This window comes from Lacerta agilis, chromosome 10 (genome assembly GCF_009819535.1).
Source record: "Lacerta agilis isolate rLacAgi1 chromosome 10, rLacAgi1.pri, whole genome shotgun sequence".
In the NCBI taxonomy this organism is placed as follows: Eukaryota; Metazoa; Chordata; class Lepidosauria; order Squamata; family Lacertidae; genus Lacerta; species Lacerta agilis.
The window spans coordinates 65429100-65452650 of NC_046321.1; the positions used below are offsets into that span (position 1 = coordinate 65429100).

Consider the following 23551-nt stretch of genomic DNA (forward strand, 5'->3'; position numbering starts at 1 on the left):
TCTGCTCCATTGCTGGCCACAGAAACCACTAAACTTTGCCCAGGGCTTGTTTCTGTGGCACCAAACCATGTCTTGGCTTAGCATGAATGAATGTGTGTATTTGAAGTGTGCATGCATTTTTTAATTTTAAATTTTGTTTTGACTATGGCATACCAACACGGCTACCTACCTGTAACTGAAGTTACATACTGTGAGGGGGAAACGAAAACGTGAGTTTGAAATGAAATGATAGCCAAATGGGCTAAGTATACCCGGTCCTCATAAGTTCAGGTAACACTTTTCAAGAGAATGGGGGGGGGGGGGAAGTTTCACTATAGTTATCCTACATCCTTGCATATGACCACTGGGAGGAGCATAGAGAGGAGAAACGCCATGGTGCCTCTGTAACAGCAAAAATGGATGCCTTCATCTCAGTGGTGTGCAGTCATTGGACTAGGGAGCTAGTCTAGTCCCCTAAATGTTCCCCTGGCGCCTTCTTCCCAAAGCCCTGGAAGCTTCTGCCCCGGCTTAGGGAGGGAGGTGCAATACTCACGCATGTGGCACCCCCCCAATCATCCTCACTAACTGGCGCCTCGTGCCCTAACTGTTGCCCTACCAAATAAAAAATTAAAAAATTCGCCACATGCCACTGCCCCTCTCTTGTATTGGTCTCTCTTGTATTGGTCTCCACAGCCACAGCTGTATCTTGAGACAGGTGGTTGCCAACAAGAAGTGCATTTTATTATTATTAATTTTTGTGGAGGTCCACATACTTTCAACTTAGAGACTTGCAGTTGGTTTAAAGATAGCAGTCTGCCTACTAGATAAAAAGTATCTGCTGGAGAAGTACAATGCGGGTGGGGGATTATATTATATAAAATAACAACATGTAAAAATGCAGTGCCATTAAGTTGAAACCAAAGATGGAATGCTGAAATGATACATTTCAAAAGACAGTTCTAGGTTATTAATCTTTATACATCACTACGAAGTCTCATTTGCTTGTCATTTGTTTATACAAGACCACCAGATCCTTTCACCCTCCTGATACCTCATGTAGTGAAACAATACACATAATTTGCCATTAGTGAACGAACTGGGAAATTAAATTGTGACAACTACCATTTCCAATTTGGAGATTTTTGTCATCCTGTGCAAACAGAAAACCAAAGAGATGTCAGCTCTGCTTTTCATTAGACTCCCCCCGCCGGCAATTGCTTCATAAGAGCTCACAGGGCTAGGGTCTTTCTTGCAGCGGGGGCTGGAATCATGACAGCTAGGAAGGGCTATAAAACGTCCCGTCTGCAGCATGCCAGGCCCAGTTAAGGATAGACAGCTGCATGGTTGGTGCTATGAGGAAGATAAGAAATAAATGAACAAGCTCCATATCATGTTACGTTTTGTAGGGTCTCACAGAAGGGGTCTAGATGGCCTATCACACTGAAAGATGGCACAGGTGGGTGGACCTTCCCATGTAGATGACACCACAATAATGCCACTTTACAGTGGTACCTCTAGTTGCAGACACAATCCATTCCGGGGTGCCGTTCACACACCGAAAAATCTGCAACTAGAGCAGCGCTTCTGTGCAAGCGCGGAGCATGATAGAGCGCTTCTGAGCATGTGCGAAGCGCACAGAACGCTTTTGCACATACGCGAAGAACGCTTCTGCGCATGCGTGAAGTGCGCAGAACGCTTCTGCGCGTGCGGCGAAACCCAGAAGTATACACTTCCGGGGTTGCTGCATTCACAAGCTGAAAAGACGCAACATGAACCTAACGCAACACGAGGTATGGCTGTATTTAAAAAATGAATATGAAATCGCATTCTCTGCCATCACTTCAGAAACTGTGAAAACAGAAACTGTGAAAACAGGATTTCTGGTTGGAAGGATTTCTGATTAGGGGCAGACAAATATTTCAGTTTCAGTTTCTCATTTTTCCAATCCTGACTTCGGTTTTCCACATTTCCATAATAGCTTGTGGATTATTTTAAGTTCTCATGAAAATTCATCAGCACTTTAGTGCAAATTTGTCCTAGTATATACATTTTTGCGTGTGCATGTAATTTTGCTTAACGTATATATTTTACAAGCCAAATTCCCCTAACAGAATGCATTTATGTTAGTATCACATGATGTCAGTGGTCAAACTGGGATATAAGGTTTCATGTAAGTATCTAAGGTACAATGGGTCTAAGCTGTCTGGGGCTTTCTCAATTAATACAAGAATTTCAAACCTGGCTTGCTAGCAAATGGGCGGACAGAACGGATGCTGGTGGCCATGTTCCCTCATCAGCAGACTAGCCTCTGCGTTCTGCACCAGCCGGAGTTCCCAGAGCACCAGCATAATGCACTGCAATATAATCCAGCCTCAAGGCTTCCAATGCATTGACTACTGCGGCCAGGCTACTCTTGTCTAGGAATAGATGTAGCTGGCAGACTAGGTAAAGCTAGGAAAAGGCACTCCTGGCTACAGAGGAGGGCATGCCAAAGGTAGCTGATGCAGTAGCACAGCAGACTGATCACAGAGAAAGCCAAAGGCATTTCGTGATACTTGCCTGATATGATCTATGTTTGGTCCTGGGGCTAGTGGGGCAGAAAAGAGAGTCTAAAACACACAGAGAGACAGACAAATGCACACGAAAGCTCATACCAAGAACAAACTTACTTGGTCTCTAAGGTGCTACTGGAATGAATTTTTTTTATTTTTTATTTTGTTTATAGAATCATAGAGTTGGAAGAGACCCCAAGGGCCATCCAGTCCAACCCCCTGCCAAGCAGGAAACACCATCAAAGCATTCGTGACAGATGGCTGTCAAGCCTCCGCTTAAAGACCTCCAAAAAAGGAGACTCCACCACACTCCTTGGAAGCAAATTCCACTGTCAAACAGCTCTCACTGTCAGGAAGTTCTTCCTAATGTTTAGGTGGAATCTTCTTTCTTGTAATTTGAATCCATTGCCCCGTGTCCGCTTCTCTGGAGCAACAGAAAACAACCTTTCTCCCTCCTCTATATGACATCCTTTTATATATTTGAACATGGCTATCATATCATCCCTTAACCTTCTCTTCTCCAGGCTAAACATACCCAGCTCCCTAACCCGTTCCTCAAAAGGCATCGTTTCCAGGCCTTTGTTTAGACAAAAGCGAGTTATGTTCTGGCTGGTGTGTTATTATTTTTTAATAAACAGAAATGCAGCCTGTCTTTGTTGGCAAGTCAAATCTGCTAGTCTTTGTGCCACCTTAACTGGTCCACTAGGGAAATGTTTATGTGCCACTCTGGCCTTGACTATGCAGTAGCTATTGCTAGTTCCCAAGACTTCCACTTGTCTCCTTGCATCTGCTCAAGGTCTTTGAGCCTGGTCCCTGAAACTGATGTGTGCATAGAACTGTTCTAGAACTGAGTTGTAATAAAGATCATCCGAGTGCCCACAAGCTCAATAAACAACTGGGGTGAAAGCAGCAATTAGAATAAGAACGGGAGCAAAGTACCGGTATATCAGACAGAAAGACAGAAAATAGAAGTCTATACCCAAGAACAACTGAATAGCATAACAATGTAATAATGTAGAGATGTGAACAAATGAAGGTACGGTAACTTTTCATGGAGAAAAGGTGAAGATAAGGGGAAAAGATAAGGGAAAATGGCAATGGAACAATGGAAATGAACAGGCAATGTTATTTTAGTGGTTGTAAGTAATACTTGCCTCCAGAAGCACACATATTGATGGAACACTGAAGCTTTTATCTGAAGATTAGCTTTTTTCCTGAAAATTTAAACTCTTCTAGATAGGCCCCAAACCAATGCCCATTTTATGATATTTTGCTCTTTATTCATATCCCATTATTTTTCATCACAAACCAAGAAAGTCCTGAGCTCTGCAATATTTGAAATCTTATTTGAAACTGTGGCTTATGTAAGGTTTTCAACAGCGTGCAGAAAATATAGAGATCTGCCTAGTTCTGATAGGAAGGCGGGGGGAGGGGGGGAGCTCAGAAGAAAATGCAATAAAACTGAAGCCTCAAGAGGATTTGAATTCAATAACTCTGAAATACAAGAAAATACCTTATCCAGAGATTTTGTTTAACATAAATGGGAATATACAGGTATTATCTTGGCACTGGAGGAAGCTCAGATTGAATGAAAGTGATAGAATTACTGTGAAGTAAAACAGAAATATTAATTTTCAAAAAGATGAACACCAGGGCAATGAAGTCCCTCTGTTCCTGCAAGGTCATCTTAATATGAGCTGAGACCAGGGTTTAGTGAGTAACTTCATTTGAGGAATGTAAGAATCTGAATTACTCCAAAAAGAAGATGTTGCGATTGTCCATTGTAAGATCATAATGGTTGTAAATGGCTGTCATAGGAAGCTCTCTACAAATACTAAAGTGAAAAAAGAAAGGAAGGACTTAAGAAGGACTTAAGAAGTGCTACTTTTACACAGCATATTCATGTGCAATAGATATGACAAAGGGTGCCATGAAAAATCAGAAAAATCAGAAAGGACACAGACCCATTTTGCATTAATTCCATTGCAACACAGTGCCTATATATGCTCCTATTTTTTCTCACTTGCAAGCAGCACCCTCTTTTTCAAATCTTGCCCAATCCTGCTGCAACAGTTTGCTTATGTGAGTGAAAAGTCAATGTACCTGTATAACATAAGCCTCTGCTTGTAGATACAAGCCTCATGGTATCATCCCTGCTGAGCAGTTTAAAACTTGTCTGCTTTTATATCCTGTTTACCTCTATTCTATATTCAGAATTCAAAGTACCAAAACAACAAGATAACTATATCCAGTATACAACACAAACGAAGATGCAGATCTGTGGGACACCATCAGACAGGAGTTCCCCATAAATCACACAGGCTAGGGAATATGTAAAGCCAACAATCTGGAGCACTCTTAGTAATGAAACAGCAAAGCTGGTGTAGAAAACTAGATTCAGGGAAGATATCTGGTGATCGGGAACTCAGAAGGAAGCAGAAGTGACCTTTTCCTATGTTATATTCAAGACTCAATTTCAAGTACAGTTGTACCTTGGATCTCAAACGCCTCTCCTCTTCACATATCAAACAGGATGGCTAAGAACAGACTTGGAACATTAAGCTGTGCCCTAGCAAAGCATAAATGCACACTCTTTGCATGACTGAATACAGAAGTGGAAATACGTCCAAGTGCCATTTGAAATCTGGCACTCTTGTGACTTGCTGGACCACGACCTCTAGATATTATTATTATTATTATTATTATTATTATTATTATTATTATTATTATTAAAAGTGTAAAATAAACACACATCTGTTAAATAAAGTTGCTACCTCCCAAATAGTCCTATTCTCCAAGAAAGCAAGAATGAATTGATTCATTTTCAACCTCTTGCTTGATCAAAACATAGTGCTAGCTCCGCTGTCTGAATTTGAAGTTAGCCAGTCCTACAGTCCAAATAAACAGAGGAGGGGCAATCACTCTGTAGAATGTCTGAACAGAGAAAGAACAATCTGACTGGTTGCTCTCTGTGTGCAAAGGTCTAATGTACACACAGGCCAACTGGGAAATAACAACGGGTGCTAAGTTTAAGCCATCCTCCTCTAAATTAAGGAAAGCCTCCGACTTACCTGTTTCCATTTTGGCATCCTGTGCTGCAGGCCCATCAGGAATGACACTCTTCACCTGGAGAAACTCATCGGGCTCATCCCCACCAATGATGGTAAATCCAAACCCCATATTGCTTTTTTTAAGAGTCGTGCTGAGGAAAGTCCCTTTCAGTTGTGAGGCATCACGGGTGAAGAGCGGTTTTTCTACATCAGTCAACATAAAGAGAAAACAAACAATGTTTTGGCTGTGCTGTAAACAAAGTGACTGGGTCCCCAGAGTGCAGCAGAAGCAACAGCAGGCAACAGGGTGGCAGTTTTGAAAAATAAAAGCAAAATAAAAGTGCAAGCATTCCCAGTGAAACAAAAGCATTACTGAGTTATCTTCTACTGGAGGTAAAAACCAGCAAAGGCAGGGTTTCCTTATCTAAAGTGTCTTAGAGTGCAACCTTATGCACACATCTAATTGGAATTAAGTCCTATTCAATACAATAAGAGACCCACTGAGTTTGTTCTTGGTATGAGCTTTCGTGTGCATGCACACGAAAACTCATACCACGAACAAACTCAGTAGGTCTCTAAGGTGCTACTGGAAAGAATTTTCTATTTTGATTCGACTATGGCAGACCAACACGGCTACCCACCTGTAACTAATACAATAAGACTTAGTCCCAAGTGAGTGAGTACAAGGTTGCAGTTGTTTGTTTGTTGCAAGTTGTAAAAGAAAAGTTAGTCATTCATTTTTTTTTAATTTATTGAAGTAGCTTTGTAAAATAATTCCAAATAGCAGTGGAATTTGCTTAGACACACACAGCAAATGTGTGTGTGTGTGTGTGTACACAAGCATACACATTATGTGAACAAGCAGGGTTTTAGTATGGGACAGATAACAGTTACAACTTGTGAGACGGTTCTGTGACCTAGACATCAACGTTCAGTGTGATTCTGTGTAAAGTGTGACAAAGACCAGCAGGCAAAATTAAATGGCCTCACCTGACATCCAGTGCCTCTGCTCTGTGCTTTATTGTGTAAGAAAAGGTATGGGGAAAGGTGAAAAGGGTGGTTTTTTTTCCTTAAAAAAAAAATGCAGCTCGCTACTTGTTTTACAAAAGTGCCGCCTGGGTAAACAGCAGCACTTGAACATACCATAAAGCCTGTACACTCCAGCAATGTCCCGCCGATACAGAGACAGGTCACTCACACTGCGAGACCTCTGAGGCGCTGGGCACGGGTGAACAAGTTTGGGCCTAGGTAATGTTGATGAGGAGCTTTCTACTGTTATAAAGGAGAAGAAGCCTCATTCTTTGGCTACAAGCTTAGGTAAAAAAATAATAATCTCTATACCCATATATAGATTGTTAACCAGCATGTTTCCGCATCACCAAGGTATTCAATCTCAAAACTTCCCAACAAGCAGGGCTCTAAAGCCATCGTTCTCCAAATGTGAGGAACAGCTCCCTAAGAAGAAGCTTCAATGTGAGGTAAAATTCCTCTAACAGAACACTGTCCAGGTTGACTGTATATCACTGGCCCCAAACAAAGATGACATTAAATGCTTGAATGCAGTTAATGTGTTTGGTTCTCCCCCTTTAACAATAGTAGCTGTGGAGTGGGGAGCGATGAGCAGGATGAGGAACATGGCACATGGAGTTTGGGCCACCCTTCCACTCACTCTATGATCCTGATCCTTGCTTGTGCTATCATCCCCACCAGGGTTAATATCAAGCAGTTTTTGTGGGGAAGAGGATTGGCGGGATCATAGTGTACTGCACCCTCCCCAGGCGCTGCAGCTAAACTTGTTAAAGGAGGGGGGGGAACAGGTATGTTCACTGCATTCACATATTTAATGTCCTGTCCATTTTGGTCCTACAGCTGGACCAGGAGAGACACTTTGAGCCCCTACACCCTGTGAGCCGCTCTGTGCATACTTACTTGTTGAGGTGACAGGGCAGAGGACCCATGAACCACCTCTTTTCTTTTTATTTAAAGTTTATTTGTATTTATAACCATCTTATATATCACCCACTCACAAAAAAATACCAATAACAATAATATATACAATTACAATAAAATGTACGATACATAAAAGCAATACAAAATAATCATAAAATGACTGACTCATCTTGAAAAGAAGAACTTAACAGGCATATTGGCATAAAAAAAGAGAATGGCCACTGAATCTCCACTAGAAGAGTATTTCATAGCATGAGACCAGCAATACTAAAGGCCTGGCTTCTATGGTAGTTGAAGCCAGCTGGTGTATGAAGCATGGGAGATAACAAACAGCAGCTCTCTGGATGATCTCAGTGATTGAGATCACTGGAATATAAGGGCTCAGGTGGTCATTCTGGACCCACATTGTTCAGGGCTTTGTATTTTTATTTGGGTTCTTGCTTCTTGGATGGCCCCTCCCCTGAAACTTTAAAAGCTTCCTACGGTCTCAAATGTGCAACCCCAATACACTTAATTTTATTTGTTCTTTCTGTTTCCATGCACAAGAACGAATCCCACCGGCTAAGAAATTTAACTTTTATTTTGTCTTATATAGGCTGGCCCATACAGGATCATCCCCCATTGGTAAAACTTTACTATGACAAAATCTAAGACTCCCTGTGGGAGAAGATTCAGTTACAACATGTTTTTGCTGGATTTGTCATCTCAGAAAATTTAAGAACACGAGCTGAACTCAAGGGTAACATTCCTTTTCATATTTTCTTCTCTATTGTGGAAAAATAGAGGTTACTTTCATTTCTATATTTATACATTGATCATTTTGCCATAAGAATTGGAACATTTAATGGAATTGATTTAGTTTTAAATATGGTGCACTGACATGATACTGTACCTCGGAAACCTTGGGCCGGCATAGGCTTGGTTCCAAGTTCTGCATTGGTCATGGCACGCTGCTGTAGCTTCCTCTTTGCTTCCAAAACAGGATTTTCAAATTGTGTTCTTCTATTTATGTGGCTGAGGGAAAAGGTAAGACTGTCAATCCCAGTTGATCCTTTTCCAAATCTGCGTTTTGAATAGTGATCATTGGCTGCACTCTCTCAAGCAGGCAAACCTGAGGCATCCCTATAGTGAACAATTTGTCAGGATACATTTAGGTCCTTTAGCAGGAAACTGTTAGGGTTGCTTTTTTGTGGGGGCAAAGTTGTTGGCTGAGCATTTATTTATTTTTTGCCCAAAGTTCTTGAGCTTTTCTTGACCATACATCCGGATTTACCCAGACATTTTTACCGATTTCCACCCGGATACTGCTTCCGACTGTATGGCAACCCTAGAAATGTAATTTTGAGATGGACCATAGAGCACATGGTTTGAGTGCAGAAGATCCCAAGTTCAGCTCCTGGCTGGCAGGCACTTCCAGGTAGAACTAAGAAAGGCTCTGCCTGAAACCTTGTCTGCAGTGTAGACAAATGCTAATGGACTGACTGGGTATAAAGTCGCGTAACTCAGCTTCCTATGAGCCTAAGGAGAATTCAAGGGCAGTATTTCTGGAGATGATTCATTTGAATACATACTGTTATTGGAAATATGATTATTGAAACTGAATGTGGTGTAGTAGAGTGCTGGGCTTGGATGTTGGAAATCCAGATCTATGAAGGACCATGGCGACCTTCCAGCTTATCATATGCCACTGTGAGACATGAATGTCTCTCTGGACTCCTTGGAGGAAGGGCAGGGCACTAAACAAACAAATAAGCAAACCATACAAAGTCAACGCTACTAATTTTTTAATATGCACAGTTTAACGATGCGTGTCAATGCAAGAACATTAAGAACGGTCGCTTGAGGCTGAAGTGGTCTTGGAGGGCCTTCCATCAGCTTCAGCTTTTGGCCCAGCTGTGATCCTATCTGGACAGGGACAGTCTAACTTCTGTCTTCTGTGCTCTGGTAACCTTGATGTTGTACTACTGCAACGTGCTGTACATTGGGGTGCCTCTGAAGTCAGGTTGGAAAATGCAGCTGGCGCAGAACCTGGCCTCACAGTTGTTGAGCGGGATAAGGCAGTCTCAACATATAACACCAATGCTAGCTTCCAGGCTGAATTAAAAATGCTGGTTTTGACTATAAAGCCTTGTAAGGTTCAGGACCCCAATACCTCAAGGACTGTCTTTCCCTCACATGAACCAATCCACAGGTGTTCATCAGTACAGGTGAATGAGAATTTCATCACATCCCAATACCAGAAAAAAATTAACAGCTTCTTTGAATGGAAACTCTTACTCAGAACCCCCAAAATTGTTGCCAATGCACTTTTTAAAGAAAAAAAGTCATACTTTCTACTTTGAAACATTTGCTAGCAGATTTGTATCTGACCACCACCACTGCACAGAACATAATGAATGCTCTTTTTCATCACATCTTTAAATAAATACTGTTTTCCAACGAGATAGGAATTACGGTCTGTGGTGTATACAAAGAGGAAGCTAGAAGGCAGTCTAACAAACATGTCAGTTCAAGCTTTAAAAGTGCAGTCCGGGCAAGTAGGTAGGTGCTACTGAAATCAATGGGATTTACAACACATATATTTACTTGGCTGAAAGTGTTTCTCAGCTAAATGGGACTAACAAAATTGATGAGAAAGGCATGCAGAGTGGAGGTTAGAGCGGCCACTTCTGCAACACCAAAAACAGGGGAAATGCACTACCAAAAAAATAAGAAGACAATATTTGCATAAATTTTCATATGCATATCTGTATGTAAAGATGCAAATTTAGAAACAGAAATACAATCCATCTCATCATAGTGGAGAAGAGTGTAACCGGGTGACCTATGTGCTCGCTCAGTCTCCTGTACAGCTGTTAGGTGTTGATGGGCGATTTAAAGGCCCTGTTCTCCCTTCCAAGGATTCATTTTCTATAAGGACAGGGCAGTCATTTAAATAGAACATTTCTACAAAGAGAGGCCTGTCCTCTGACAGCTATTCAAACAGAGAGGAGTAATCTAGTTGTGGATCTATTCTGCCTTGTTTATGAGACCTGCAACCACATGAGAAGATTAATAAATGAAATTAACAACAATCGCCACCACGAGAAAAGCCACCGCCTCAAAAGGAAACTGTAATATTTGCACCATCAACATTTGCATCAAATACAGATTCTGCATCACTAGATCTGCCAATTGTTGTTGTTGTTCAGTCGTTCAGTCGTGTCTGACTCTTCGTGACCCCATGGACCAGAGCACGCCAGGCACGCCTATCCTTCACTGCCTCTCGCAGTTTGGCCAAACTCATGTTAGTAGCTTCGAGAATACTGTCCAACCATCTCATCCTCTGTCGTCCCCTTCTCCTTGTGCCCTCCATCTTTCCCAACATCAGGGTCTTTTCCAGGGAGTCTTCTCTTCTCATGAGGTGGCCAAAGTACTGGAGCCTCAGCTTCAGGGTCTGTCCTTCTAGTGAGCACTCAGGGCCATTAACGTTGTGAATATTCTTTATGAACTAATCACAGAACGATACATGTAGAAAGGAATATCCCAGGGATATTTTGCTCCATGGCAGAGCACATGGTATTGCGTGCGAAAGGTTCTAAGTTCCATTCATAGTATCTCCATTCAACCAGAGCTTACCCAGAGCTTACCCAGCCATTAGGCAGGCTGAGGCCGCTGCCTGACACAGCAGAAGCCTCCCAGGCAGCATGTCCATGGGTGCCCTGCCAGACCCGCTGCCGCCACTAGCAGTGGAGAAGCGCCACCACCATTGGCACCGATTGGGGGCAAGATTGTGTCCATTTGGAATGAGATCTTACCTGAAATTGCCTGAGCAAGATCTCCCGCAATTTTGGAACAAGATGTCACGCAATTTGGGACCAGGTCTCATCCAAAATCAGTGCAATCTTGCCTGAAATTGGTGCTGCCAAGGGCAGAGAGTGGCAGCAGAGTGGCAGGCAGTGGCGACGGCAGGAGCAGGTAGGGAGTGGCAGGAGCAGCAGCAAGGCAAAGCGACACTTCCCATTTCCCACCTCAAGCATTGAAATGGGAAGTGCCCTCCCTGATTAGATGCTACACAAGATGCTGAAGAAAGAGCCGCCACCAAGACTGCAAACTTATGCTGGTCCCCTGGCTGGGAGATGTGTGAACTGACCCATGGAAAGAAAGAAGGTGTCTTCAAAAACTGAGGAGAGCATTCCCCCACCCCCCACTCCAAAAGACCAAATTTGCTACGCAATTTAACTTTTTATGATTTATCCATTTTTATGACATAATTAAGACACTATATTATAATGGGATATTGTCTCCTTAAAAACCAAGTCATCTGTTAAACACCAGTAATAAAGGAAAGTGTTACACTGTCACTTTTTATAATGAAAAATGGGAAGCAATTTTCACTTCGGGCCTATTGAGCTTAGACAGCAGATTAAAACACAGATCTTTATGCTGACGATAAAAGACTTTATGAACATGAGAGTGCTGCAACTTTTAACCCCACCAGGGCTTCATCATATTGCAGGTCTTGACCAAAACACCTTTTATAGATGATAGATAGATAGATAGATAGATAGATGCTGCAATATGTAGAGGCACATAAACATTTTTTAAAAAAGAGTTAGGGTATGTGCTGGGGAGAAAGCAGCCTAAAAATATTTTAAGTTAATAAAGTAACAAGGCACCAGAGGGCCGTTTGTGGGCTGCTCCCAACAAAGTTGGATTTTAGTAGTAGAGCACCAACTTTCCATGCAAAAACTCCCAGGGACAATCCCTGGCTGGAAGCGACTCCTCTTTGAAACTGTAGAGAGCTGCTGCCTGTCGATGTTCCCAGGCTGCAATTCCCTTCAGCCCCAGCCAGCATGGCCAAAGGCACCATGTTGGAGAAGTCCATTGTAGACAATACTGAACTAGGTGGGCCAGTGGTCTTATAAGGTAACTTCCTAGGTTCCAAAAATATTGTTTGCTTAAATTATCTGAAGTGGAGAAACAGCCACCAGGAGGATCAGGTGTGTGTGGGTGATTTAAGCACCCTCTTTCTCCCTTCCATTTTCCCAGTCTAAAGCCTTATCTCCCGTAGTGACTTTTCCTCCTCCTGCTTTTAAAAGGAGCACAGAAGCTTTTTGGATGTAGCTAGAAACAGTGTCAGAAGCAATTAAGTAGCCCGTAAGGACTTACGACAAAATAAAATTTGACAGCAAAATTGGGAGCTGCTAATAGAAACAAAACTGCTCTTTACAAGCCTGATATGCTGACCAGAGAAAGAATGAAAGGGGAAAAGGGAAATCATGGGGAAAGTAGGTAATGATTTGTCTCATAAGACTCCCGCTTCATTCGAGGAACAACTTTAAAAGGAATGAAGGCAGATGATCTATTAGTCAGTCTCCATTGTAATTTGCTACCCTATGGGTGGGTTCTACTGCCTTCGAGAATTGCTTCCTGTAACGTGACTAAGCAGATTCATTTCATGTAATTTAAAGTCCATATACAGCTTTTCTTTTATCCATAGGCAAATATGAAGAGCTTGAAAATACATTTAAGCTAGTGCTGATTGCAAAATGATCCATAAAGCAACCTTTCCGTAGTTCCTACTTGGTATTTTTCAGGCACTTATGATAGTTTTGCATAGTGCTTCTGATCTGCAATGGGTATCTAGCCCATGGCACTCCTTGATGTGGCCAGATTGCAGTTGCCACCCCCCTGACCACTGACCACACTGGCTGGGGCTGATGGGAGTTGGGAGTCCAACAAAATCTGGAAGACCACAGATGCCTCATCCCTGTTATGTAGCCTTCATTGTTGCCCTCACAACACACTATAACTCACATTGTTTTGTTTTGTTTTTAGCAGTGAACTGAGGCAGAGAAATTGCATTTTGCTCAAGGCCAATATGATGCGGTAATGTACTAGCTAACCAACCAGAATATTATGTGGCTCAGCCAGGTGGGTAGCTGACCTACAGGAACCGCACGTAATGCGGTCATCAATCCAACAGAAACATGATGTGCATAGGCTCCAAATGTCGCCACACAGAGCAGGATTGAATGTGAGTTTTAGAAAGGAGACCTTTTGCTGTGAAATCTATCTTGGGCCAGGGAGCAGTTGCAGCCCTGAATGTTGGGCTTAAGCCTTGATCCTGGTGAAGAGGGACATCCTTGCAAGCCCTTTGATACAGACAGGCCAGGTAAGAGGTGTACATTAATCCACTTATAGGTTTGCCCTTCAGCTTATCAACTGCGTTCCCTGCAATGAACAGCTGCCGCAAAAATGCTCCAGAAATTACAGTGTGCACCCGTAGGCCACATCCCTGTTAGCCAATCAATTTCTAGCTGCCTTTTTACCACAGGCAGTTCAACTGTATGCAGGCACCACTACTAGAGAGTAAGTCCCAGTGGCATCGGGGGACTTACTTCTTGAGTAAACCTACATGGACTCCTGCTCGCAATCTTTAACATTCTGGAAAGCTATGCTCTTAAAAGCTGTCAACTCAAGGAAAACAGTTTGACTCAATTTATTGAGGGTACTTCCAAACCTGTACTACAAATGTTATGCCCATCTCCACTGTAAGATAATGCAGTGCCAATGTCAAATCCAACGTGCACAGAGATTTATTCCTTATGATTATGCATTTCTGGCAGTGTGGTTTTATTAGCTCTTCCTACATATACATAATACATTAAAAAGAGTGTGTGTGTGCGCGTGTGTGTGCGTGTGTGTGCAAATAATGAAGCATTCCTTTGCATTTCTTTCTCTTTCATTGCTTGCAGATTTGGAATAGTGTCTCACTGGGGTAAGATAATTAATTTTGTCTATTTATGGAAGCAATTTATCCTTATAACCTACTTGCACAGAGAGCAAGCTGAAGATGCATACACATAACGCTTTTTGAAAACATAGATTACGTTGGGAAAATATTAGAAGTGATATTTCCCATGGTAAATGTCATGTAATTGAACGTACAAAAATCTGGCTTGTGTGCAATTAAAACTCTTCAACTAAAAGATGATTACATTTTATTCCCCTCCTTTACAGGCATTGCGAATAGCTGAGGAATGTAATTGAAGTGGCAAATCTCATTTCCTGCCTTTTACATATGATGGGAAAGGTGACAAACTGTGTTTCCAGGCAGCCTCCTGTCCAGGCACTGACCAGTGCCCGAGAAGGATAGATGAATCTGTCAATTCCAGTATCTCCCAGTTTCTAATTTTTCCAATCTTTAACTAAGTTCTCCTCATTTCCACATAAGTTTGCGTGAAACACATATGCCTGTTTGTGGACATTTCACCCAACACACACATTCTGTATGCGACTTTGCCTAATATAATAAAATTATTGTTGTTATTTAGAAGACATCTGAAGACAGCCCTGTTTAGGGAAGTTTTTAATGTTTGTTGTTTTATCACGTTTTCACTTTTCTGCTGGGAGCTGCCCGGAGCGGTTGGGGAAACCCAACCAGAAGGCAGGGGTATAAAATTATTATTATTTATTATTATTATGGGATATAAGGTTTGAGGAAAGATGGTGCAACATCATGACAAAATGGTTTTCGGTATGTTCCACTACTAGTAGTGAATCCACAAGCATACTTGTTTATTTATTTATTTAACATAACATAAAATTTATACCCTGCCGTTCAATGCTCATAATCATAGATAAAATTTATATATTACAGAATAACAACAAAATATATAATTTTATCCGATTCATAGTCATCATCTTAGCAGACATAGTTGGAATGGGTGGACATCTAAAAACATAGAGAAAACATAACAGTGCAGAAAAAAACCACACAAATCAGACCAAATACTTGACAAAATAATGAATTTACAATTTGCCTTAAAGTGACTAACAGCACAATCCTATGCAAATCTACTCAAAAGTGAATCAAATGAAATTCAGTGGGATTCACTGTCAAGATTGCAGCCTAAGGAGAAAACCAAATGGACCTCTCTAGGTAAAGGGTGCCACAGTTTGGGTGCCACATCTGAGAAGGCCCTGCATCCCATCCAATACTTATGACACACAAGGCAGCAGGAAAACACAGCTAGGCCTCAGGTGACAAGTGAGAGAAAGCAAGTCTTTAAAATATTCTGTGGCAGCAGTATCCAGTCACCGAGTCACTGCTCTTGGCTTAGCTACTCAGATGTCACAGTGGAACATCAGCTTTGGGTTTGGCAGCTGAGTTATAAAATCCACATATAATTTTTGTTATATCTAACCATGTAAATAACGTCTACAGCTGTGGATTTTTGAATAAGATGATTTCTTATGTTGGTACAAATGGACTGAGGAGCTTCAGACCTCAACGGTTGCTTATGGTATGTGATGAGGAACACATGGGGATCCCAAGTTCTCTGGATTTCACATTAGAAGTTTGCAGATCTTTTCTATTGAGTCTTCTATTTCCTGACACATTTCTATGTGTAGGCAAAAAACAGTGGGGTACACATCTTCTCAATTTGAAGCACTGTTCTGGGACATAGACAACAGTTTATGCAAGATTAATAGTAAATTAATATTGGTCTTGGAAACTTACTCAACATAATAAGTGCCATAAATGGGATCATCAATTTTCTCCCAGCCATATGGTAGCTCTGAAAAACAAAAAGTAATGCCTCTCAGTAAATACAGCACTGGATGCCAAGATTTCTAATACTGTAATAATGAAAGAGTATTGTTGTCAAGTGTGGCAACCACATTACAAAGTTAAATATAGTGCTCAAAACCAATGCCAAATTTTAGACATATCCCATGGCAGTCACAAGTAGCTCCAGCTTGAAAGCTGGCATGAAAATGCAGGGTAATCACCGTCTGAGAAGGATTTTAGCTACTCTCTTACTGTGCAGTTGTCTGTGCCAGAAATAGTAGCATATCGGCTACGATATTATTGCCCAGGGAAATCAGGGAGAGTCTTTTCTACCCAAGAAATTGTATTTGCCATAGATGACAAAGACAAAACACGAAAAATATTGTAAAACAAACAAAACAAAACAAAACAAAACAAAACAAAACAAAACAAAACAAAACAAAACATCACCACTACACAACACCTGCAAGAGGAATGTTCCCAATTCAGTACAGAGACAAAGCTGCATGTTACTGCCTAAACCAATTCACAGGGCGGTTATTGAAGGAGGATGACAGCTGAGCTCAACCAGAGAAAATGATTTTTGGGAACTGCAGATTATTTATGATACCATCAGGAAAAAATAAAAGTTTTTATTTGAAACTAATCACGTGTTGCTTATTTTTTAACTCCACTCACCAGACTGCAGCAGCACTAATTGCACCATCCCATTTTACAACCAGAAAAGGCTATTGCATTATAAATATTACACTCACTGCAAAGGTGATGACTGTTTATGGGAAAGCTAGGCCATCTTTAACAGGTTAATCACTTTGTCCTTATTGCTAAAGAGTGGAAAATAAGAGGGCACCCAGTGATATTGGGAGAACAGCCTCAGAACAAATGGTTTGCATATACAGTGGTACCTCAGGTTACAGACGCTTCAGGTTTGACTCCACTAACCCAGAAATAGTACCTCGGGTTAAGAACTTTGCTTCAGGATGAGAACAGAAATTGCGCGGTGGCGGCACGGCGGCAGCAGGAGGCCTCATTAGCTAAAGTGGTACCTCAGTTTAAGAACAGTTTCAGGTTAAGAACGGACCTCCAGAACGAATTGAGTTCTTAACCCGAGGTACCAGTGTAATTCTTGCTATCTCCAGGCAGGGCTGGGAAAAAATCTTCTCTGAAATTTTGGAGAGCTTCCGTCAGTCAGTATGGAGTAAAAATCAGTAGTAGATGGTGCAGTGGGGGTTTGAAACAGACAAATGAATTACATGGACATGTTATTTCCAAAGTGAGTAGGGATTACTGGTATACATGGCATGTGACATGTGACCATTTCTTCCCCTAGATCAGCCTCACACCTGTGCATTGGATGTAATTGGATGGGCTGTGTCTGCAGAGAGCCTAGTGTGCCAGGGCACCATCCATGCAGTCTTTGCTCGCCAGTTTTGAGATTACGTATTGTGTTGCATACCCTCCAACATTCCTCAGGTGAAAACAGGGACACTTCTTACTCCCCTCCAACTGACCCTCCTTGACCCCTCCATTTTTATCCCCCCCACCCCCAGGACCGGTGCTAGGGCTTCTTGCGCCCTAGGCGAACCACCTTCTGGTGCCCCCCGCCCCCCGCCAAAGCCTGCTTTAGCGGGAGGTGGGGGGGTGGAGAGAGAAGCAGCAGTTTCTCCGCTGTAGTGGAGAAGCTGCTGCTCACCCGTCCCGCCGCCCCCCCCCACCAAAGCCTGCTTTAGCTGGAGCCGGGGTGGTGATGTAGGGGGCAAACAGCACCTCTCACTGCTAGCCCGTCCTGCCCAAGCCTAGCCAGCGCCTCCTCTATTTTGGCGCCCTAGGCAATTGCCTAATTCGCCTAAATGGGCGCGCCGGCCCTGCCCACCCCGAACCACAAAGCACCACTTCACCAACAGGACACAGCACACAACACCCTCCACTGTCCTAACCCCCTCCCTGAAATACCTATTTTATTTTATTCTTTGGTAGATTTACAAAAATAAAAGCACACACCAATAAATAAAGTTTAGAAAGGGACAAGATTAGACGCAGATGCACAAAGCATTGGGTTTTTTTTTAAAATTAAGACTCCTTGCACTCCATTCCGCTTCCCCTTTCTTCCCATCCAGGGTGGCCCTGCCCTCTGCCTGCCCCTCAGAGCTGGTGGGTCACAGGAGGCTGCCTTTCCTCCTCCTTGTCTGCTCTCCAGCAGCTATGAGTTGCGTGTTTAGACCTTTAAACCTCCCCCTTAAATAAATTAAGACAAGACTCAAATTTTGGTTTGGTTTTTTGGCAGAATTTAGGCCACAACTTTATTGATTACAGCAAGTGAGTGGTTGCATAGGCTCTGGTTCGACTAGCTCCCTGCACTGTTGCAGGTAGCGCTGACCCAGGTCACCAGCATAGGTCAGCCTAGGGTGAACACCCAGAATGGCGGAAAGCCAGGGACATGCTATGTCCACCACCCAGATGTCCCCCTGGACTCAGGCACGGGCACAACCCCCTCTCAGGATTGACCAAACCATCGAGTCCCTGGATTCCTTTAATAGAATACCCTTTACATAGGGATGGCGAGAGCGTTCCCCCATCCCTATCACCTGAACCAGAGCCTATCCGCAACCTTACAAGTTGTGACGATTTGCTACGCGGCAGGCGAAACCAAAATGGCAACAGGCAATCAGCCAAGTGGGGAAAATTCTTGCTGTGCCCCCATCCCAACGAGAGACGACACATGGCGGCATAGCAAGGTCAAGCGCACAAGCCCTAAAGTAGGGAGAGATGGGAGGGTGTTCCAATGCACTGACCAAAAGAAGAAGCTCTGGGTCACATGCATGAGCATATATATAGGTCCCTTGATCCATTTGGCTAGCGTCCCATTGGCCTGATTAAACCCAGCATCAAGGGACCTACCAATAGGGTGTTGTGGCTATCCAATCGTACCCACCCACAACACAGGGTTTGGTTGCCATGTCTCACCGCAACACGTGCCCTCTTTGAGGGAGGACAAGATATGCCAAAGGGAGGAGTCTGGCCAGGGAGAGGCTGCGGTGAAGAAGCAATGGGGTGCTCCCTCGCAGTTGCCACTGCTGCTCTGTACAAGAGCTAGGTCATTTCCCCTCCCCAAGCTTGCTGCATGTGATGCAGGCAGGGGAAATGGGGACATTCTGGGATCAAATCAGAAGCTGGGGTGGCTTTTGTAATTCCAGGACTGTACTTAGAAAACAGGGACACTTGGAGAGCACAGAAAGTCCTGTGTAGATTGGACTTTCCGTGCAAAGATCCTTTCAGAACATCCCCTGTGTGCAAACACAAGGATAGGCCTGAGGAGGGTGATCTGGACTCTCGGTCACACTTTCTCAGACGTTTGTCTTCTGAAAATGGAAGCCAAGCACGCCCTAGCCTTTTAAAGCCTAAAGAGATAGAAGAGGGGGTTTTCAATGTGGAAGAAGCAAAAACGCAACTTTATACTGCCTGTTAAGCAGGTCCACTGGACCCTGACTGTAATAAAAAAAAAATCAGCACTCATAACAATTTTATGTCCTAGATGTTAGTTATTTAATTATCACAGGCAGTAATCCTGAATCTGTCCTAAAGGTAGGAATACCAGTGCAACTCTGTTGTATTTGGGAGAGCAGTTATCCTGTTTAAATATCCATTAATTTACTCATTCCTACTAAACAAAGAACTTCTGCTTTCAGCACAGCAAGGGAGCGTTTCCATATAAATGAATATATCAATGATTTTTATATCAATGAATAAATGATTATAATCCTTCAGGAGGAAAGACAGAACCTATAGCTACTGTTGCTTTATGATATGTTATTTACATTCCGCTCCTTTCTCCTGTGCCATATCCAGAAATTGGGAATTGGGGGAAGAGTGTTCGGAGCCCCTGGGTGCTCACTTGTGGCTGGGTTGCCATGTGTCCTCTTTTTCCAGGACACGTCCTCTTTTTCAGGGGTAAAATTTGAGACAAATTGCATTTATTTGCTTTGAATGGCCGTCATATCATCCTCTTTTTTTGCTCTTCAAAATATGGCAACCCCAAATTGTTTACTAAGTTTCTATGCTGTTCTTATTCCCAAATATGTCCAGTGTGAAAAGACTGACATATTTTCATTAATCAATGATATTAACCACATTTTATCTTTCATTCTTCTGTTTATGTTCCAATAGACTAAGAGAACAGATGAGTGGGTACTAATCAGAAGTAAATTATCCATGGTCTGATACTATATTTGATCCTCTTCCATTATTTTAAAACTAAATGTAAGTATATATTTATCTGAACTGGATATAATACCTCATCCACTTAATAATTATTGTATATTCTGTGATTTTTTTGCACAGAGGAAGAAAAATATATGAGTTACTCCTGCATGTTTTTCCAGTGCAATAATGCATAATGGTATTTGTGTGGTGGGCAAACAATGAAGAGTTCAGATAGCAAATCCCATTTTTGAGTGTAAAAGTCAGTAAAAATTTAATGAGTTGGGAGTATTATAAAGGACCCAGTTTTTTAAAAGGCAAGTGCAGAACTGCTAACTATATTATACCCATTCAAGCTGCAGGTTTTACAAAAATTAAATTTCAGTACTACTGTTGTGGATCATTAAAAAGCCATATAAATTCTTCACAAGGGTATGTGTTAATTCCCTCTGCGTCCGTGATGCAAAATGTGAGCTCTACATAATTAAAATTCTATGCAGGCCAGTAAAACAGAATTAGTAGAGCTCAAACTCTGGGCTAGTAGTTGAAGGTTGAAAGATAAGGTTGGCCAAAAGATAAGAGTTGACCGCAGAACTACTGTTTGAAGACTTGTCTCCTGCATTTTTATTCTAAGCCAATTTGTGGTTATTTTTCATTAGAGAAATATTGAACTGTATGTGTGCGTGTTTATCTCCTCAGCTAACATTGCAGCAAAAAGACCTCAACTTTCATTGAGGCTAAGACACACCAACTCCACTGAATTCAAACATTTTAACTTTATGGGATGCTTCACAAGTTTATCTGTAAAATGCTTATTAGAAGCAAGTCTCTGAGAGTGAATAAATAACCACCCTTGTCCAGCACAAACAGTTCTCCAGGTACACATCCCTTCTCTTCTATGCAGAATCACAAGGACAGAGGACACTGCCTTATCCAGAGCCCGGCCACTGATTTATGTGACCACTAATTTATGCCACTGACTTTGCACACATCACCGTCTTTCAGGATGACCTACTTTACAAAGCAGTTATGTTGATACTACAGGATAGTCCCTTAAATTACCTGCTCAACTCTTTGAAGAATGATAAATAATGAACTGGGAGTCTAGGGCGTGTCATTGTAGACTAGGGTGAAACTTATTTTTTGCAAAATTCTTCAGTGAAAAATATGTTTGTGGGTGTGAGGAGATCAAATCTGCTGTTATTTTGTGATTGGCCAACATCTAGCTTGGGAAACCAAAGAATTTCAATTTTACCATCTGAAAAAATAATATATAACTCCAAGTACTTTGCAATCATTTATTGATTTCTATGCAGTTTTACTTAGAAAGCTAAACTAAATTATATTAATTTAACTAAAACATTTCAGGGGGTGTTGGGACAGGTGGAAAGGCCTTCAAAGGTCTTCAGTAGAACCACTACACACATATTGTCATGGAATCGTGGATACTTCCCCCTCACATTGTAGAAACATGTGCTCAGCTGAAACCGACTTACCCTATAAATGCCTGTTAGCTTTAATCAATTCAATGATTAAATTAGAGGCTGATTTGGTTTGACAGCTATATATTATATCCAAATTACACTACCAGTTCTATATCTTCTTCTTCCTGCATTACTCAGATAAAATTTACCCAGCCTGAAGTGCTTCCGTCAATATTTTACCTTTCTTTTTACAATTTTACAATTGCTCAACAAAACACAGAACTTGAGCATTTGCATCTTGCACACCATAAAAGCAAACCTCACAGTTTTTCACATAATTCATTTTTTAATTAAAAAGGTAAACATACAGGTGAAACTCAAAAAATTAGAATATCGTGGAAAGGTTCGTTTCTTTCAGTAATTCAACTTAAAAGGTGAAACTAATATATGAGATAGACTCATGACATGCAAAGCGAGATATGTCAAGCCTTTATTTGTTAAAATTGTGATGATTATGGCGTACAGCTGATGAGAACCCCAAATTAACAATTTCAACTTTGGGGTTTTCATCAGCTGTACGCCATAATCATCACAATTATAACAAGCAAAGGCTTGACATATCTCGCTTTGCATGTCATGAGTCTATCTCATATATTAAACTCCTGTAGCTAATGAAAACAATTGCTTACATAAATGGACTTTTCCACGATATTCTAATTTTTTGAGTTTCACCTGTAGGCTTCAATCAAGAGTTGTGTGGGCAGACTCCTGGCTCCTCCTTCATACCGCAGCCAAACCACCAAAGTCACAAGCTCAAAAAGCAGGTGCCTTGAGGACATCCCTCTCCCCTTCCAAGACCATCATCACAGCCTTGACTAAGCATCCCTAAAAGTAGTTGCTTGTCTTCTCTCTGATTCCATTGCTGCTTCCAACTACGCTGTCCAGATGTAGCAGTAGGATGACCAAAACGGAGCCAAACTTGCCCTGAAACTTATCCATCTTAAAATGAAGCAGTACAGATAGAGGAATGAAGTGCATACTGTATATGAAATTGTGCAGAACCAATATAGCCCCATCAGCTGTTTGCCAGTAAGCAAGGAAAAAATTATCCTCCAGAGGAAAAAGCAGCTGGGTGTCATATAGTCCATATTTTGTCAGAGTTGGAGGAAGTGGACTTTATAAAGCCCAGCTGCCCTGTGCATGGTCAGATGCTTCTCGCAAGCTCTTTGGGCTCATTAACTTTTCCAGACACAATTACCATTACCCAAACCCCAGAGCTTTTGTAAAGTGAAATGTTTTCATCCCTTGGTCATCATTTTACCACATACATACATTTTTAAGAAGCCCTCGCTGAAATTTGTTTTTGTTTTTGTTGTTGTTTCACAATAGATAAAAATCATTTCTGTTGTATATTACTGCCATCTGGAAACAACTAGCAGTCATAGAAGTTATTCCTCATCATCGTACAATAGCGATGGATATACAGATGAAGGCATTTGTATTGAGTCATTCGGAGTTTGGAAATTATGTTGAACAATACCCATACATTTGAATGACAAGGAAGTATGTATGCACTTGGAAGCTTATTTTCCTCTATTTGAATTGTAATGCCATCTGCCAAAACTAGCTCACTCTGTCTGCCTCTAAATGGTTTTCTTCTGACAGCATCATCAGAAAAGGAAGCCTTCCTGACAAAGAGGCATCTGGTCTTAATCTAAAAGTGACACATTTTGTTTGCATTTACCATGACACAAGGGCATTTTGCAGATTTTGGGTCCAATTAATATGCCACTTGACAAAAATAATAAGATGCTTAGCTAAATGACATTTTCTTATTCT

General features: G+C 41.7%; 1 protein-coding gene across 18 annotated transcripts in view; it reads right to left on the bottom strand.

Moving 5' to 3' along the window:
* The window catches only part of MAGI2 (membrane associated guanylate kinase, WW and PDZ domain containing 2), a 600602-nt gene that overhangs the window by 147653 nt on the left and 429398 nt on the right, over positions 1-23551 (bottom strand). For 12 of the 18 annotated variants that reach the window (XM_033162889.1, XM_033162881.1, XM_033162882.1 and 9 more), the window contains 4 exons: positions 16041-16098; positions 8424-8545; positions 6725-6853; positions 5603-5785 (listed from right to left, as the gene is read on the bottom strand). In XM_033162889.1, the coding sequence (XP_033018780.1) occupies positions 5603-5785; positions 6725-6853; positions 8424-8545; positions 16041-16098 (492 nt within the window). The remainder of the gene's footprint in view (positions 1-5602; positions 5786-6724; positions 6854-8423; positions 8546-16040; positions 16099-23551) is intronic. The other 6 variants (XM_033162886.1, XM_033162885.1, XM_033162884.1 and 3 more) reach the window with 2 other exon arrangements.